A 20,380-nucleotide genomic window follows, 5' to 3' on the forward strand; every position below is an offset into this window, starting at 1 on the left:
AAGCATGAAATTTTATTTCTGGGCTACCGATTAAAAATGAGTTGATTCGCATTTAAGCGTTTCTGGATATTCTACCCTAAGGACTGAAATACACATCAATGTGGTATACAAAGAGATCTTACATTAACGTAATATTTTAAGTTAATTTGTAAATATATTCATATTCTACGCGGGCAAAGTCGCGGGTAACAGCTAGTAAATATATATAAAAATCCCAACGTCAGTTAATTTTGAATCGGAAAGAGTATCAATACATATACACCACAGACACAACAATAATTTATAAGAGACTGACAGATCGCTGAGTGAACGCATTCGTGACAATCCGTGATCGAATGAACGATGATTTTGAGTCGTCTTCCTCGCGAGAAGTCAGCTGTCAAGGTGTTCTACTTTGACATATCATTCATATAAGACTTCAAGATGATGAAACTTAAGTTTCGAAGTATTTTAGGATTTAAATAAGAAAATAACAAACGTTAACTAATGATCGGGTTGTACTTAAGTAAAGTATAACATCATTTTATTAAGAAATGTTTATTCAATAGAATATTATAAGTAAACTATGTACACCAACCGCAACCGCAGCAGTACGGCTTGATTTCGATCACCGTCATCGGATATTCCACTTCTGGAAAACGCATCGCCGCTTTCAGACATTCGCATTCCCGATCACAAGGATATGGTCGATCGTTGCACGGACTCATGCAGGAGTCACACCCGCGTGAGGGACAGGATCGCTCACCGCATCGCTTAGAACAAGATGTGTCTATGCTCTGAAATTAAGTTAACTTGTATGTTACACGCTGGATAAAATAGACCGCAGTAACTACTTTAGTGTTTTTAGATTTTATTTATTATAATTAATGCACAGAATTAATAGGAATACCTATTCATTTATTATTTATACAAACATACGCTTCACAACAATCAGCCAAGAAACAGTAAGTGGTCTGAGAACACACAACACAATTATCCAGACTGTACAAATATTTATCGACAGTTTGAACTCGCGCTTGTTAGAAGCGAAATTCACAATGGCATCGAACATTAAAACACAAAAAAATATATATATATTTAAAATGTACTCATTGAACTCATTCACTTCCACCAAGCCCAACAATAAATATTGCACCTCGACGTGTGCACAATTTATTGTTGACGACGTGTGCATATATATTATTTTTAAAACTATTGTACATTAAAACACGGAAATCATTATCAAGTTGATTTCATAACACGTCTTTCAAATAGCAATCGTTATTTTTAAACACAACAACGTTAATCGGCCATAATTATTATCACTGTAAAAATTATTATTAAATCTATATTGCCAGTGCGAAGCCAACCACAGGATCTCGGGTCTGTAATCCACACGGGATTACAGCGGCTTTATCACTATTTAAGCTCGAATACAATATCAAAGAGTATACTTATATTATACTTATAATTTAGATTATAGCGATGTAATAAGAATTGTTCCCGAAACGGATCAAACAAAGTCCCGGTAAAATGGTGTTTTTTCAAAAATAAATCTCTTAAATTTTATGGCCGGTTCATCTAAAATCTCGACTGTATTGTAGTAATAAATGTGTAAAATTTGTTTATAATTTTACTATATTTATTTTATGAAATTGGTAGGTAGGACGGCCAATGGGCCACCTGATGGTAAGTGGTCACCATCACCCATACACATTGCTATAGTAAAATATTAACCATCCACACATCGCCAATGCGCCACCAACCTTGGAAACTGAGATGTTATGTTTCTTATGCCTGTAATTACGGGGTTCACTCACTATTCAAACCGGAACACAACAATACTTGTCTGGATATGCGTAAAACCCTACTACCAAATAAAAGCAAATATATTTCAAAATAAAATTTGTTTTCCTTACCTTGCAAAGGCAAACTATAAGAAGTAGTAACACAAGTTTATTCATTTTGTCAGAACAATAAAATTAACGAGTGAGTATTTGTTATAAATTGTACTCTTAAGCACAGTGACCCACTGACCCGTATATATAGGAAGTTGCCGGTATTTTTTTTTCCGTTTAAATATTGTGTAAATGTATTGCAAAAGAAAAAGGAATCTTAGATAGTAAAAGAGTAAAAAATCACGTAGCCACGAAAACAGAAGATAATGTTGCAATTTTAAATATTTTTATTTCAATTAAAGATTATATAATTAATTGCCTTGTTTTAATTGTTGATATTTTTTTTAATCAGGTGATAATCTGAAATGTTTTACCAAGAAAAGTTATGACGTGATTCTTATAGTTTTTAAATTGTGCGCCTGATAAAATATTGCGAGTGAAAACGCATGATATAAAAACATTGCTATAAAAATCTTTAAGTATAAATGTTCAATTTGGTATTATATGAATACGTCAATTCCATTTATATACTTTAAATCAAATTAAATATATTTAATTCAAGTAATTGTTACAATACAGCGTTTTTGAATCGTCAATATTTAAACACTGTTTCATAAACCAGCGAAAAGAAACGGCAAGGCACTTGCGTAGTTGCTCTTTTTAAATATACAGATTTTCAATGAAGTTATTCACAATTATAATTCAATCACTCCTTTGATAGAACCTGAGACTAAATGCAAGCGATTTTTTCTAAAAATAAGTATTCTTAACTCCGTAAAATAGTCTTAAATGTATATTTTTTCGTAATCAAATATATATCTACATGCTCGTCGTAACGACAAGCAGCACATCTGTTTGTCGTTTCGACGCTAGCCACGAGATAGCCACTCCAAGCGTATACCACATCTGCACGCTCTACAAATCAGTCTTTTTATTGTACTGCCACGCACCTCCTAAGTTGCCCACAAAACCTTTAAATACAGTTTAATTATTTTATACAATAATTTTATAGTGGCTGGCCCACCTTGTTTTGTTTTTTTTTAACCTTTAGACTTTACTTTTCTAAGTGTAAATATATAATAGACTTTACTACGATATTTAAGCCCCTATTTTCCCGTCTAGGAGAAGCGCCTTTAAGTTCCATATTAGCGGCTGCCTATATAATTGAAGGAATCTAATATATCGCGTACCAGATAGTAGTTTGTGTTTGGAAATATTCTGACAGTCAATAGGTACGGTATTTTGTATAAGAAACAAGAAGGTCATAGATAAATCAATATATTACAACACTATAAGCAAAATAACCTAAAAAACTTCGCCGTAAACCAACTTATCGTGCTTATAATATTCCCTCAATTTTTAAAAAATAATTCTTACCTATCTTTGTCAAGCAAACATTATTAAAGTACTTTTGTTTTTATCTCACGACACCGGCAGCCTCCGTCTTACGCTGACGGAGATCTTGTAAATAGAATTCTAAGCTGAATGTTGATTCACAACGGCCTTTATTTCAGGGTTACCTTTTGACATACCAGATTTTAGTCTTGATACCCATTATAATTTTCCTCCATTTTGTTTACGATTCCGTAGATTTTTTTTATTTTATTTTAAATTCTACACGATATTACTCAATAGAATCTTAAAATCGAATAACAAGACTCATACCAATATCATTCACAATAATCATATTTTAATTTTTAATTTATAAATATTTAACTAAATGGTAAGTCGATGTAATATTTCTTTTATATAATTTGTTGCGAAAGATATCTCAAAATTCGAAGATTTTTTTTTTTATAAAATATCCAATAATTGCCAACGTCGTTATCACTAAGCCTTCAGTTGCTTACACAATACAATTTAACTCAGCCGAAGTTTCAAAGTCTATTGATAATTTTTAGGCTTGACATCCATTTGATTCAAAAACAATATAGCATTGTTCTTTCGCCCCTAACTTCTCTACCATGCCACAGAGGGGAAAAAGTGCGAAAAAAATGTGTTTTGTGCTTTTATCTAATTAAATATTTAATTCCTTTTCAGGCATCTGAATCTTTTAAAATACAACGTAAAAATTATATACATTGAAATCAAATCAAATATAAATTAACTTTAATAGAAACCACTCAAATAGGTAACTTAATAATATTTATTAAGTTACCTATTTTCTATACATTTTCTATCTTGTTTTATCCATGGATGCAATCCTTATCTTACTTCTTAGACGCCAATGTGCGGATTTTCTACTCCATTTATTTTTACCTCGAACTTAAATTGCCTATAATTTTTGCCCCAGGGGCACACTTTGATGGGTTTATTATAAGAATTTCGGTGTAATGTCGATTGTAGTCGATGTTTATGTCCTAAATTTTATTACAAGGTAATTTATGAAATGATGTGAGAACCTTTTTTAGAAGGTGAGTGTGTTGATGACTCTAATTCTACATTCTCAGTCAGACCCCTCAATCAAATTTCCCTGATGAACTCGTGTAGCGTCAATTTGTCCAGCACGCTGAGACAAAGCTACGTGGTTGTTTTTGTATAATTATCACTTATGAGATCTTGTTCGGTTACTATTCACACTATATAATCCATGCCGTGATAACTTTTAATTGAAACAACACTTAGCTAAAAATGTAATTACCTTTATTTTTAACCTATAAATGGTGTATGTTTTGTAAGTTATCCTTAATAATAAAATAAAAAAATAATAATAATGATTATAGCTACAGAGTCCATCGGCATATATAACATAGACAATCTAATCGAAGACAATGAGGATTAGACACAGACAACGTAACTATTTTTTTACTAATACGTAATATTCCTGACAATTTGAGAATTCAAATAAGATAAGTTGTTAACATGTGAATAAACTTTGTTTCGCTCTTTCTGTATACTTAAATGGACAGTCTTTAAACGGTCCAAGACGGTTCAACCAGCTGATTGACGGCATAACTCTTCCATTCCTTCTGTTTCGTCTGTTGGCGGCTATTACTAAAATCGACGAGACCTCTAGTTCTGTTTTCATGCTTGCGCCACCGATAATTTCTGGTGTGGTTTGTGTGTGATATTTATATTAAAGTAAGAGAATCGGACACCAATATTTTTATTTGGGGCAAAATTTTTTCGTGACAAAAAATTCTCATTAGCAGACACGAGAAAAGCACGTAATAGCAGTTTGTCTGTAGTAACGCATGGATTATGACAATGAAAAAATTAAGAGTGCATCTGTGTGTGATCAAACTTATACAGTACATTATCACCTGCTTAGTTCGATAGTCTAGGTTGAGAACAGCCGCTTCAGCTGAAATCGGTCAGAAGAACATCATCATCATCAGGCTCTAGAAACTCATCCTTAATCTGTTTTAATCATGTAAAAAACTTTTAAAGCACTTAGTTTTAACTGTCCTTATTTTTTTTTTCATATTTATTTATGAGGAAATGCAAAAGTATTCCACCATACAGCCATTTATTTAAAACGAATGACATGAACTTTGATTTCGAACATGTTTTCGAATACAACATTTTTTTTTTAAATACTAGAGTCGACATGCTTTTATTTGAAGTGTAACCTATAGCGAAACATTTGATTTAGGTATATTTTAACTAAATAATTGATAATAATTTACATTAAAATTATTAATAGTTAAAAGTAACTCATTAAAACTTTGTTAATTATTCATTGCTTCATTAATTAAACTTACTTCTGACGTTATCAATAATTTATACTAATATTATTATTTGATACGTATGTTTTATGTTGTTGCTTGAATATAGTGTATCTTAATTCCTTATAGAAAGAATATTCAAAAGAAAATTTAAACACTTAACAATATTACGTCTTTTTAGAAAAATATAATTACATTTTAATGAAATGAAAAGTAACATAAATATCTCCAATATTATTGATATTGACCGTAAAATGGTAATACTTAATATTGCTGGGTCCGTTTTTATGTATTAGTGACCCAGTGTAACTACAGACAACATAACATCATAGCTCCAAAGGCAAGTGGTGCATTGGCGATATAAAGAGCGAGTATAATAAGCAGCGCCAGTATCTATGGGCGGTGGTAACCACTTACCATTAGGTGGCCTATTTACCCTACCATCCATCAATACATTATTAGTCTAATAATTTTAATTAGTTAACACTAAATATTGCAAAGAAGTCCTGATTCTTTAGTTCTCTACTAGACTCATAGTTTAAAGCTTTAAGACTTTTAAATTTGTATTAAGGACAATCAGTATTAATATCCTCATAAAATTTAATAGCAAATAAATACATATTCGTTTTATTTTTAATTAGTTTTAGTTGCTCTTAATATTAATTAATACATTAATATTGATTACGACATCTATTTTCTATATGAGGTTAGATAAATGATTATATTCCAGAGCAAGTGTACCGTTACTCTTACGACCGAACGAGCGCCTGACTTATTATTGTTATTAAAACTTTAAGATGTTGTAAAATGCTACATTAATAATAAATTCTGACACGTTTCAACGGATTAATAGATTTCTTTACGACGTGTGCTATAATGGAATTTTCTATTAGTAATACAATACACGAAATTGCTTTTCGTAGAAACGAAAGAGAGCTGACTTAGTTTACGATGTTTACAACATTTTTATAAATAAGTTCAGATTGAAACCTTTATTGAATCTAATTTAGTAATGAGCAGCAGCTTCATGTAATGTGCTTCATTAAATAGGGCTTAAATTAAATGCAAAATGAAAATATTGTTTATTCGAGTAGGCTCATAAAAGCACTTTTGAATCGTAATGTTACACTGTTAAATTTCAAGTTATCAGATCAATAAGTAGATTATACCGAGAAGAATCGGCAAGAAACTCAGTAGTTACTTTTTTCCACCATTTTAATTACAGAGTATGTCAGTAAATAATAATTTTTTTTTTACATATCCTGCCTAGAAGTCAATAAATACGCTTTTTTATCTCTAATACAATCTTGTATTGTGTGATATGCCTTATTTATCAATGTTTTTTAGATGTTCGTTTTAATTTTTTTATTAAGCCAATGTCAACACTGAACTATAGTATTGATCACACTGCTCACTGGATTAACTAAACTTTCATGTTCTGGAACGACTCATTTTATTGATAGAGAGATATATCCACGCAGGCCCGCATGGGCCCCGGGGTAACTGGTCGAGGCGATGGCCCCCTACAGTGGTGGCAACGCCGTCTGCAACTACAGACGGGTCACTGGGTGGATTACTGTCCGTGATGTCTGAACTGGGTCAGGTTCACGCCACAGAGCGATCGAGCCTCGGCGATCGGCGAACTGCGGCGGATCCCGCTCTGGTATGTCCATGTTATGGCTTCACTCGTCGCGCAGCGAGATCGAGTTCGCCGGTGGGTCCCGGCGAGCGTCCGTCAACCCTCGACGAGGAAACGGTCATTGTCATTTTATTGACATGAATACTATATTAATACGTAAATCATTTGTACAAAACGTCAGCGCGATTTAAAATACTAGCAATGCCATCTATACAATTTTATGAAAATTACACTAAACATTTTAGACAGATTAAAAATAGCTGTGGAATATTATTACAGAAACGATTACCGTGAATAATATAAGAATAGAATACTCAGGAAGAATGTATTGATGTTTAATTTTATGCGCATTACTAAATTTACCATTTCAAGCGTCAATACCGGTTTGGTTTACGGGCAGGCAAGCGCTGTAAATCTCCCAGTTCGACCCTAATCCCATGAATTATTGTCTTCACTAACCCAAGCTTTTCGCTTAACTGGACGGACAGTGAAAATAGGAATACAAAGATAGTGGAAATTAGTAGTCTTTGTGAGGATATATTCTTGAGTTAGGCAAGAAAATACATTTCGAAACGTACCATCGGTAGGAATTTATTGATTATATAAACTTATTGTGTTATTAGCGAGGCACAGACTTTGTCCTGCCCGAACAAAATGTTTAGCTTAAGTTACTCCTTAAAACATTAACTATCAGTTAAAAGGGTTAAATATAAATATTAGTCCCTTATTTAATTTGGGGCATTGCTATTTTCATTTGCAATGCCTTTTTTGTCCCATTTGCTGCCGAAACACTTGGCCCTTGGAGTAGTAGCAGAAAGCTTCATGAAAAGTATAACACCTCGCCTTATTGACTCCACTGGTGACAGGAGGGCTGGTTCGTTTTTAGCCCAGAGGATCGGGATTGCGATTCAATGGGGAAATGCTGCTGGCATTCTTGCCACCATTCTACGCGGTCAGGATTTGTACAGTAACTATTTTTATATATATTTAAGGAAGTAATGTTAAAAATAAACTATTTATAATTATAAATATATCCCTGAAAACTTAATTGATGAGGCACAAATTGGATCCAATGATGCACTGTGGTCGTTGAAGATTTTACATCGACGAGTTACCGGTGGGTTATCTCACAGATCAGTTTTGCGAGATCTTACCATAGAGTTTACCGGTTTTATTGGAACTCTAACAGGAACAGTTAATTTTATCATCATCATTATTTGTTTTATTTTGTAGGATCGGTTTCCGGACGGCCAAATGGGTCACCACGCCGTATGAAATTTTAACCATTTCATACAAAATCAACGCGTTATCAACATTTCCATTCTCTGTACCGTCACCGCGCTGTAATTTATAGTTGATTTTCGACCTGATGCAGCACAAACTTTTTCGCCAAATGACAGACAGACAATGATGTTTTTTAATGGTTTTTTTTAACCATTCCTTATTTCCAATGCGCCCCAACTTTGGAAACTGAGATGTTATGTCACTTGTGCCTGTAGTTCCATTAGCTCACTCATCCATTAAGCCTAAAATAAAAAACACAACAATACCAAGTATTACTGCTTGGCGGTAGTATATACCTGGGACCTACCCATATCAATTTTCTTGTAGTACCCAATATATTTATGTTTCTCTCTTATACGGCTTATAAAATTAACTTTCATGTTGAAGGACAAAACTGATACTTATTTTGAATACATAACAAGGCGCGGTTACTTTGGATAATTAATGAATCGCGTAGTTGGCAATAATGTTAGATGGCTGATTTACTTTTAAGAGCGGGTCACTCCGAATGGAGTTGTAAGTGTCATGGCAACGCGAGCCGTTATGATTTGGCAAGCGACTCGAATGCAATGGTTGCTTGCAAACCCATTTGCTCTTAATCGAGATGAATTATTGTAATCCTTTGATATTTTTGTGGTGTACGATTGTTGAATCAATTAAATACAGTGATCAGACGATATTAAATAGTTTTATTTTGTTAATATCTCCATTTCACGCCCACCTAGTCTCCCAAATGTCGGATCAATCCCCGAACCCAACTGTTCGGCACCCTGCTCCTCTGACATACATACATATTTAAGAAATAAAAAATAATGAATGCTTATTTTTTTTAATTAGCATTTTAAAATACATCGGAATGAAACATACATAAGTACCGTTCAGTATAATAAAATAATTCAAGCGTTTTGTATTATTACAGCATTTTGATATGTTATTTACAATTAATAATTGAAGTAAAGATATTCAATACAAGAAACAAATATAAGTTCGAATAGAAATATTATTATACATATTAAAATGATACAATTAATTTAGCTGCGTTATTAAATAACATCTGATAATTTTTTTATGAAATATCTTAATTTAAGAATATTTTAGAACTTTCTAGAAAACGCATTTCAATTAGTTTTTTTTTTTTTTAATATTACAAAAATTAAAAAAAGCACAAAATGAATTGACTTGAGTGTCATTTGAAATAAAATAAAAACATATATTTTTGATTTATATGTTAAGAAGTATTTTTTAATATGTATAATTAATACAAACATTCATATGAAATATATGCATTTATTTATGTACTTAGTGAGTTGTATGTTTAAATGTAATATATATGTATCATATAATACATCTAAGAATTGGCACAGACATATAATACAATAAATATGAATTAATTGTTAATTTTTCTCCACGAACTTAACCTAACCTTAACCTAAGTTTTTACACCGAATAAATTGAAATGTACATAACGTTAGAGGAAATTAAGAAACGCTTAACCGACGAAATTGTACTTTTGGAAAATGAACTTACTTGTTTAACAATTAAACCTCAAATCCAAAAACTATCATTTTGCCGCTTAAGGCCTTCTTACTTTCCACTGACGTTACGCATTGTTAAATCACAGGATAACAATTTCAAAGTGAATAAAAAAAAAGCGTGCGTTTGAGAAATCACTCGTGCGGGTGTAACATTTTTATATACCAATTTTTATACATATATGTTATATATATATATATTATTTTATGTTTAAATTTAATGTATTTTTATTTATAATAGATTGTATACATTTCAACGATGCGATAAAACTTGTCAATTGAGAAATTCCTTTTTTTTTTTTTTTTTGAGAAGTAAAAATAACTTTTTTTTTAATCTGTATTATTTAAACAAGCAACAGAATTCAGTAGACTATTTTAATGTTAACTCTTTACAAAACTACACGCCTCTGTCGATTTAAAGCTTCCTTAAGTTATCAAAAAAGCTAATAAAAATCATTTCCAAATTTTATAACGTATTATATATTAAAATTGCGTGTGATTCAATATTTTTAAAATTTACACAACACATTAATTCGTATAGATTTTTTTTTACAATAGACCAAGGAGATAGTATCAAGAATAGTGCGTCAATATTTACCATTAAGACATTTAAGAGCAATAGCTACCTTTAATTATTTTAATACTTATATATTTCACTAATAGTTTGCTTTGAATCGTTTTTTTTTTAACTACACATCGAAAACATCAATACTTTAATGATTAATCGAAAAAAATACTCACTTTTCTTTTAAGTAACATCGATTCTCGGAATTATATCGAATAAATCATGATATGAGCGAAATGTTGATTCTATAAATCTACTACAGCGTAAATTGTATTAACTAACATTCTACTAATACTTTTAAATTTAAAAATATTATTTTTTTCTAGACGCCAAAAAAGCAACGATCATAATATTAATCTAACAATTTGGCATATAATGATAAATCTCACTCGACGCGTTTCAATGAAAATGACGAAATTGCTACTTTAAAATTTTATTGTAAATGCGTTTGCTTACATTAAACGGAATAAAATCGTCGCTACGGGACCTTCGACCTGATTTATATCTCTCATTAGTGACACGAATGCCTTCGCTCCGAAAATCCACGTGACGTTACAAAGGAACTTGGCAAAATGTTTCAGGCATAGCTCTGCGCGTGCTCTAGCGGCATATCTGATAACTTGTTACCCTTATCGACCCAATTCTTTAATCTCCCTCGCAATTCCTCTAAGCTCTTCGATTTAGCTTTATTTATCCTCTTGTACTTGACGTCTTTCGGTTTCGTCACGTTCCTATGGTTTGACATTACTCTGTTGTATGTCACCACCTGATTAGTCTTCTGTTCTGTCTCTCCTTCATCACTTTCTGGATTTGAAGTTACTTCTTCGTCGGAATCGTTTGGTGGCATCATTCTTTTTGGCACGTAGCTGTATGACCAGATCTCATTATTCGACTTTGATTTTGTATCTTTATCGTTATCTATGCTTTTGACTTCAGCTGTTAAGACTACGCTCCTCATTCGGAAATTGTCTCGTCTCTGTGCTAGAAGGCTCGTTTCTTTATACTTTTGTTCATCTGTTTTATTTGCATCTTTCAATTCCTTTTCAGTGCTATTTTGTGCGCTCAAGCCTTTGGTAGAATCACCATCGGCTTCCTCTTCGACGCTGTATACAGTCTCCAATATTTCCGGTCTCCGAAGGAATCCATTTGAACGCCTCACGACGCTGTATTTCAGATTTGGATCTATCGCGTCTGAAATGGATCGAACTATCGTTACGCTGTCTGGGTTGGCCGATCTAAACCTTGGCACGTGTGGTAGATTGCTGCAATCAGAATCGATGTCTTCCATGATGACAGCGGAATCTGAATCGTTAAGAGAATCAAAGTCACCAGTAATGTGACTGTCTTGCAACATATCTCTGAAATCGGGAATAGTTTGTGACGTATCAATTCCGTTATCGAGTAGTTTAGTTTGTAGAGTTTCGATTACTTTTTGCTGTTTCATGATAATCGTTTCCCGAAGAGCCAGCATGTTTGTGATCTCCTTCTGTTTGCGAACCAATCGCGATTCGAATAAGAGGAGTTGGCTGGAAAGGGACTTGAGTTGTTCGGCCTTCTCTCGTTGAAGACGTGTGACTAGTTCTTCTTGAGTTCGATGAGCTCGGCGCCATGTTAAGAGTTGATGAGCTTGGGCTCGATACTTCATTCGGAGATCTCTGGAAATAAATGAAAATAGCCTATTTTGATTAATAAAATACTGCATAAAATTAAATCGCAATGTCATTTCTGTCGGCACGTTCGTCTCCAGTATAAAATATTGTATCGTATTCAGTTTAAGCAACTTTGAATATGCGTATTCAAAATTCAAAATAAAATATGATTTATTCATAGAGTCGATCTCACTAAGAATTTGAATATCAACTGATCTTGTTTTCACAAGTTACCAGTGGCTTGGAATGTAGAGTTGTATCGAGAAGAACCGATAAGAATCACAATACTTGCTCTTGCTTTTAAATTAATAATCATTATAATATTATTGATATAACGTTTTTTTTTATATAAAATCATATTTCAAGTAAACAAATTGAGATCTTAAATTTCGGTCATGATTATATTAACTGTATACCTGATAGTTCTCCTGGCTTCATCTAGAGTGTGTGCCTCCAGAGGGTCAGTGAGGGAGGCTGCCAATGATACATCCGGCTCAGTCGGGCTGTTCAGAGCCGACTCACTCCGACTGTGGACAACAGAAAATTGTTACATTACAATTTAAATATATTATACAAAGCTAAAGCTGTACTATTTTTTCTCGAGCTGAATTTATGTATTCTTATCGTAGATCTTAAGTCTTTTAAAATACGTGTTAAACTTGAATGAAGATGATAATGTTCAATAGAATATAATGTCAAATTAATATCAATAACGGCCTGTGCATGTCCCTGTTGGGCTAGTTGTATCGAGATACATATGCAGGTTTTCATCCAGCACATGGATATAAAAACAAATTACGGACAGGAACTCGCAATAATTGATTCAGATAGAAACGAGTTCCAACCACTGTGCCGTCGTCTGAAGAACGTGTGAACGTGCACATATAACACAATTAAAACCGAACGTTAATACATCTATTCGTAAGGCTTAAAATTGAACATCCGAAAATCATCGAATACTAACAATGCATATTCATAATTATTTCTAATACAAATCCAGAGAGCATCGGTCTGTTAGAGCATTAAATGTGTTATAGGTTAATTTGAAAGCTAATTACATTTTCAAAGCGTGTAATGTAGCAAGCGAAGGTTCATTAAGGGTGATAATTAGTTTCTTCTTCTTAGTTATTATGCGGGTCTAAACAAAACGCAATTTAAAGCGGCCCTTTACACATATAGCGGAAAGCGATTGAAGGTTAAAACAATTTTAATTAAACCAAAAAGTATGCATATGTATGTATATATAAACGATGTGATGGCTGTGTATTGGTTTGCCTACGTTATAACATAACATAACATAACATAACATAAGCAGCCCGTAAATGTCCCACTGCTGGGATAAAGGCCTCCTCTCCCTTTGAGGAGAAGGTTTGGAGCATATTCCACCACGCTGCTCCAATGCGGGTTGGCGGAATACACATGTGGCTGAATTTCGTTGAAATTAGACACATGCAGGTTTCCTCACGATGTTTTCCTTCACCGCCGAGCACGAGATGAATTATAAACACAAATTAAGCACATGAAATTTCAGTGGTGCCTGCCTGGGTTTGAACCCGAAATCATCGGTTAAGATGCACGCGTTCTAACCACTGGGCCATCTCGGCTCTCGTGCCTACGTTATATGTTAAATTAATTTTCATGTATATTATTATGTTTCGCTAAAAATCTTCTCTGAACCACTCTGAATATATTGGTATAACTTTCATATCAAAACATTCAGCGGTTTTACGGTTAGCGGTTTGACGACCTCCGTGGTCGAGTAGTGTGTACACCGGTTTTCATGGGTACGCCACTCCGAGGTCCCGGGTTCGATTCCCGGCCGAGTCGATGTAGAAAAAGTACATTAGTTTTCTACGTTGTCTTGGGTCTGGGTGTTTGTGGTACCGTCGTTACTTCTGATTTCCATAACACAAGTGCTTTAGCTACTTACATTGGGATCAGAGTAATGTATGTGATGTTGTCCAATATTTATTTATTATTTATTTATTATTATTTTACGTGATGCGCGTCCAAAAAAACAGCGATCTCTTTATGGACAGAGATTAGCTGTCCCAACTACGTACGGTTGAAATAAGAATCTATACTAATATTGTGAATGCGAAACCCTATCTGTTTTGGGACAAATCACTGACGACCAGCCCCTAAAACAAGAGCGTAGCCGCGTGTGACGGTTTTTTTTATTTATTTCAATTTAATCGAAATATAAATACGATTAATTAAAATCAGTCCAGACGTTCCAGAGGAATTCAGTGTCACGTGATTAATTAATTATAGAACTCTGGCTTAGCCGCACACTAGATGTACTTTTCAAAGTCAAGTCAAATCAAACGTTAATTGAATATACATTTACATTTAATCAAATGTCTACTTTCATAAAAATAATAAAAATATTAAAATAATAATTTGTCTATTCATTCGGTATTAGGCCGAGAACCTACCATTGAGTTATAAACAACGCTGTGAGAGGCATTTGGTTACATATTTAAATATTATTTTCTAATAAAATCTCAGATTTGGTGTGAAGTCTTAAAAGATAAAACGGCAATTAAGACGATAAAATTAATATGCTAGTAAAGAAAATCATTTTCATTTAAAACTATTATCTATATTTCAGTATCAAATATAATCTATAAAATCCTGGATAATTCGCAACAATAGACACGGCGACATTTTCTCAGTAACTTTTCCTTTGTCCGAGATAAATACTTCGTACAATATATACGACTTTGAATGAATATTTTATGAAACTAAAGCTTAGAACACGGGTATCCAAGTTTTATAAAGAATAATCTATAAATGTAAAATATAAAATAAATATAAACCCAATATGACGAACAGAAGCGTAACAGGCCTTGGTGGTATAAAAAATTGTTCGGGGGCCCTTAGGAAGGGTAAAGATATCTCACAAAACAAAATAAAATGCATAAAATTAAAAGAAATACTTATTCATCGTAATTATCTGTCACTTTTTCCAAAATTTTGGGCACTTTTAAGAAATAACATTTTTTGACTTTTGTCATTTGTGTAATAAAAAAAATTTGGGAAGTTTTTATTCATTTTTGCTTACGCACGTTGGGGCCCCCGTGCTTCATGCCCCTATGCCCCTGATGACGAAATCAATGTCGACAAGATTACAAGATTGTCGTTGGACACATACATATGTGTCAGAATGTCACACGACACATGCAGATCATCCGAAGTGAATTTTTACAAAATGCTGAACGGACAATGACCCCAAACTGTTGGACAAATTATACACATAATAAACTTTTTAATAACGTTATTTTGAAGACTGTTGCTTTCTCAAAGGAAATATTTTAATGAGCCCACTCCAGAAGTCGCGCTAACGATCTCTTTTAAAATATATCGCAACTTAAACCTCTAAATATACTTCGTAAGTGATTAAGTACCCATTTATAAGGCGAAGTGAAAATTCAAAGCAAGTCGTGACTCCGAGTTGGTTATAATTGAAAATATTTAACGTCTTGAATTCCAGCAGAAAACTCCTTTTCCGTGTTAAATAAATAACGTTAAGTGTTTATAAACTTCCAACGTTATTTTCATAACGTTATTTCTGTCACGTTATTTAATCAATAAAGTGTACGAAATGCTGTTTGTGTTTAGCGAAATTCGTAAAATATTTTGTTATTTGAGTAGTATACTCTACGTAAGCCGCGATAAATTTAAGTAAAAATAGACTTGGTATTCTCTACACATATCCAACTGACTGTGTTTCTATTTGATAACTTTGTGCAATATTCATGTATATTTTATGCGGAATATGTGCACGGAGAATCTTTTATCGAATGAAACAACGAAGATCGTTATTCAGGTTCATAACTTGTGGGATTAAATAAAAGATGATCGGAACCACCAACTCAAATATTCTACGTTATTGTTTAGAGTGAGTCAGTATAATTACAGGCATTAGGATAAATCTCATATCCTATTGGTGACGTAAGAAATAATTTGGAATTTTTTCCATTAGTTAACAGTCCATGTTATTATTTTTCCGTCGGCATTATTAATAATGAGTATTCCCTTTTTACTATATTCAATGATTCGTTCCTCTTTTCACTGAGATAAATATAATAATATAGCACTGGCTCGGGGTATCAGATATCGCCATGTCGGTACCCATGTAACTTCCTTTATCGCTTTCCGCGGCGTACATTTTTGTACATTTTTAGATTTTTAAAATGATAAAAAAAATGTAGACTTATATGTATTTTTATTCTATTTACCAATTACAGACAATAAAATTAAAAACGCTTAAAAAAATTAATCATCCATTATGGGAAAATTCTGTAAGTGTGACCAAAAATGTTAGCTATATTTTGTTCGAACTTGTCCATATGATCATATTTTATTATGATACCATATATCGTAGGATCATTTAACTTTTTTTTTACTTTAATTATTTAATTAAATTACACTTTTCTCAGAAACTAAAACACCTACCTTCCTTATAGGGTGTAGACATCAGCTAAGGAAGGATTTTACGTGTAGGAGGTTTGTATGATAATTACAGATTTAAAATGGCAGGATCATAACGGTTTGAATTGTCTAATTACAAGAAAGCTGTGAACGTTGTATATAAAGAAATTCTGTAGTATATTTAGTATCAGCATTGCACTCGTGCGTAGCTGGGGCTAGTGATATAGCTTATCAAATCAGAAATATTAATGATCGTTACTTGGTTTAATTAAATCGATTATTTTAAAGCCCCTCCTGGCTTCACAAGATTGAAGAACAAATATAGAAAAAAAAAAATATCTTCCTGACAGGTAAGTTAAATTCTTGGCACTTCTTTCCCATAATATGCATGTGGTACATATAATCCATCCACTTGAATCCAATATGTTTAGTGATGAAAACCGTTGTTAAATTTAATTTGTTTCGTAGTTAAAAAGACCTAAGCGGCTTTAAGCGACTTTGTTTTATATTACTCAGATATGTATATATAACAAAAACATTGAAGCACATACCCGAGTGGAAATTTCACGCCTACATACAAGTTGAAATTTTTCCATTTAAATAGCAATTTCAAATATAAACAAACGTAAATAAAACCAAATATGATATAAATATTATTTAGTAAACCTTTTGTGTCGGTATTCGTATAATAAAATACTTTACAATATATTTTTATTTAACCGATACGAGCCCATAACGCCGGAAACATTTTTATCTCGAAAGCCTCCCAAATGAAATTGTTTATTCTACTTTGGGGTGAGCGGAGCGTGAAATCATCGTAACTGAGCCATTGGGATGTCTTATTTACTTTCTAGATATAGGGATTTTAATTTTATGTTATTTTTTTAATTTTAAGGATTAAACAGTTTATCTTGAAAGTATATCTTTTTTAATGTTATAGGTAGGCGGACTTATAGTAAGTGGTCACTACTGCCCACAGACAATACCTCTATAGGAAATATTAACCATTCCTTACATCGCCAATGCGCCACCAACCTTGGGAACTAAGAGAATACAGAGTACTGCTGTATGGCGGTAGAATATCTGATTAATGGGTGGTACCTACCCAGGCAGGCTTGCATAAAACCTTAACACCAAGTAATATATTATTAGGGATGGCATTGGTGATGTAAGAAATATTAAGCACTCCCATCACGTCATACTGTTGTCATCATGCGTCTGATGAAATCTGCTATATTACCTGAAATCGAGCAGCGTAGGGAGTAGCTCTCGACCCTAAAGGCTTAAACCCAGAAGTGGGACATTTACAGGCTGGTCCTTTACTTTTTTTAATTGAAATAAATCCGTATGTAATGGGGTTAATTTTTTGCATAAAAACTATAGTTTTCTTTTGTCTTACTTTTTATTATATTTGATTTAAAAATATATATATAATTCGTACGTATATAAAATTTTTAATATGTATGTTTAATATTCGTTTTTATTTTAAATTAATTAATCATAAAGACGGTCGTTTGACTTCAAAATTCAATAGATGTTGTTTTCTCGACCTCGGCGATTAATCTTCTTCGCGTATAAAACGACCCACGTGACACTTACGAAATTATATCTTTGCAACCTACCTACAAACCTAGGTCAAATATTAAATTGAACATGACAATTTGAGCTTTAATGAAAAGATTAGAAAAGAGGTAACTAATTTTATAGTTATTATAATTATAAGCCGCAACGGCTCAATGTATGCAACACTTAAATCTTAATTTCCATTAACAGGTTCAAAGCCGAATAAGCACATCTGACTTTTTAGGTATTTTATTTTTTTAGCATAAAAATGTTTCCTGTTAATTATCTATTTTATAGTTAGTTAGAAAGATATATCTCTTTTTGGTATGTCTGGACTTAACTGATGATTCCGAATTCAAACCGGAGCAAACATCACTGAATTTTCATGTGTTTGTTTTTATAATTCATCTCGTGCTCGGCGGTAAAGGAAAACATCGTGAGGAAACCTGCATGCGGCAGATGAAAATCTGCCACGTATATAACCAATCCTCATTGAAACTGCGTGGTTGAGTAAGATTGAAATCGTTTCGAAAAAAGTAAAGGGAGTCTTATTCCAGTGGTAATTAATATAAAGAGCTTTTGTGTGAAAGATGAAAAATAAATCGTTAGATCTTTACAATATTGGTATGATATGACAAAGTATCCTCGCCTACAAACCCACAACCAGTCACAGTGACTGCTCTTAAAATATATAACATTATTTCCAACACGAACTGCACTCAAAGCCAATCCGTAAACAAAGAGCTAGAAAAACTATGTAGTGCAAACAGAAGGATATTTCTTTAGCTCTTTAATACACGAACTTGAAGTCTGTGTATGAAATGGAGTTCGCGACGACATAAGTTTTCAACTGTAAAGGAAAAACTATTTTCAGTTTTCAACTTTATATTTGAAAACGTTAAACATTCAAGGAGAAAGGATTGCGTTATTTTGAGTTGTACTAGGTAGGTAGATTGGCAAAACTTTACGGTAAGTGGTCACCATCGCTCGGTCTAAAAATTCAAATCATTTGTTAATAAATAACACATATCATTCAACACGATTATAAAGATCATATAAAAGCGTGCAGTTAATACTTGTTGAATTTAAGGTAGGATATACATATTACATATTATATAGAATATTACATAATGTATTTCATATGTTGAAAAAGAGTAAATATAATTTTTTTGCCGATTCTTCTATGTTTACTTTAAAAGTGCTTTTAAAAGCCTATTTAAATAAAGTATCTTATGATTTTAATGATTCTGCCGAGACAGGAGACTTAGTAGTTAATTTTATCCAACTAAATTGCATAGAAATGTAGGATCTTTTGTAATATAGGTAGGAAGGCGAGCAAATAGGCTACTTGAAGGTCAGTGATCACCACCGCCGTATACAATGGCGCTGTACGGAATATATGCACCACCAACCTTGGAAACTAAGATGTTATGTCCCTTGTGCCTGTAGTTACACTGGCTCACTCATCCTTCGAACCGGAACACAACAATACGGAGTATTGCTGCTTAGAGGATTTAATGTCCGAAGCCCACTTTATCTTTATTCATCTGATATTTTAGAGCTTATGGGACGACATGAAAAAAATAAATAAATTCAAATTATTCCTTTCATTACACTGGGTTACGTACAAAACGCAATTTTCCAGTAGGATAACTGGTGAGTCCGACCCCAGATGGAATAACACTTCGCCCTACCACATCTAACTATACTTTTTATACTGTCTAACTAAAAAAAATACTAATTCAATTTATATAAAACTTATTCTAATAGATGCAGTGCATATCAGAAAATATTTTAGTATTTATAATGATTATATCACTAGCTGAGTTTCGCAGTTTAACCCGCTTTAAATTTAGACTATTGAAGTGAAAAGCGATTCGTGTATTTATAAATAAACTTACCAATCGAATACAGTAAAATCAGCAAAAACAGTCAATAAAGACCCCATTAAACACTACGTTATAACAAATCTATGATTTAAACTTATTTAAAGAAAACCAAGTACATGACAAAAATCTAACGTTCTTATTCTTAACGGAAACTATGTTAAGAAGTTCACACAAGACACTTCCCAAGTAACACTACCTTTAGTTTCCTATGAAGCCCCTTACAATATTGAAACTTCGACGCTTATACATTTTTCCGTCTCTGTCCGTCGTCAAGCGC

The 20,380-nt window shown here is 32.8% G+C and overlaps 1 protein-coding gene and 1 long non-coding RNA gene across 5 annotated transcripts in view; both read right to left on the reverse strand.

The window, feature by feature from the left end:
• Positions 1 to 532: 532 nt before the first annotated feature.
• LOC125074473 lies at positions 533 to 2,009 on the reverse strand. The gene is made up of 2 exons (XR_007120126.1): positions 1,899 to 2,009; positions 533 to 776 (listed from the first exon to the last, which is right to left on the reverse strand). It is a non-coding gene; the product is annotated as an uncharacterized LOC125074473 (long non-coding RNA).
• A 7,905-nt stretch (positions 2,010 to 9,914) lies between these two features.
• LOC125074693 overlaps positions 9,915 to 20,380 on the reverse strand; it is a 168,665-nt gene continuing 158,199 nt past the window's right edge. For 3 of the 4 annotated variants that reach the window (XM_047686097.1, XM_047686088.1, XM_047686105.1), the window contains 2 exons: positions 12,631 to 12,741; positions 9,915 to 12,241 (listed from right to left, as the gene is read on the reverse strand). In XM_047686097.1, coding sequence (XP_047542053.1) covers positions 11,143 to 12,241; positions 12,631 to 12,741 — 1,210 coding nt within the window. In that variant the 3' untranslated portion in view covers positions 9,915 to 11,142. The remainder of the gene's footprint in view (positions 12,242 to 12,630; positions 12,742 to 20,380) is intronic. The other variant, XM_047686115.1, reaches the window with a different exon arrangement.

The sequence above is a fragment of the Vanessa atalanta genome, chromosome 2 (genome assembly GCF_905147765.1).
Source record: "Vanessa atalanta chromosome 2, ilVanAtal1.2, whole genome shotgun sequence".
In the NCBI taxonomy this organism is placed as follows: domain Eukaryota; kingdom Metazoa; phylum Arthropoda; class Insecta; order Lepidoptera; family Nymphalidae; genus Vanessa; species Vanessa atalanta.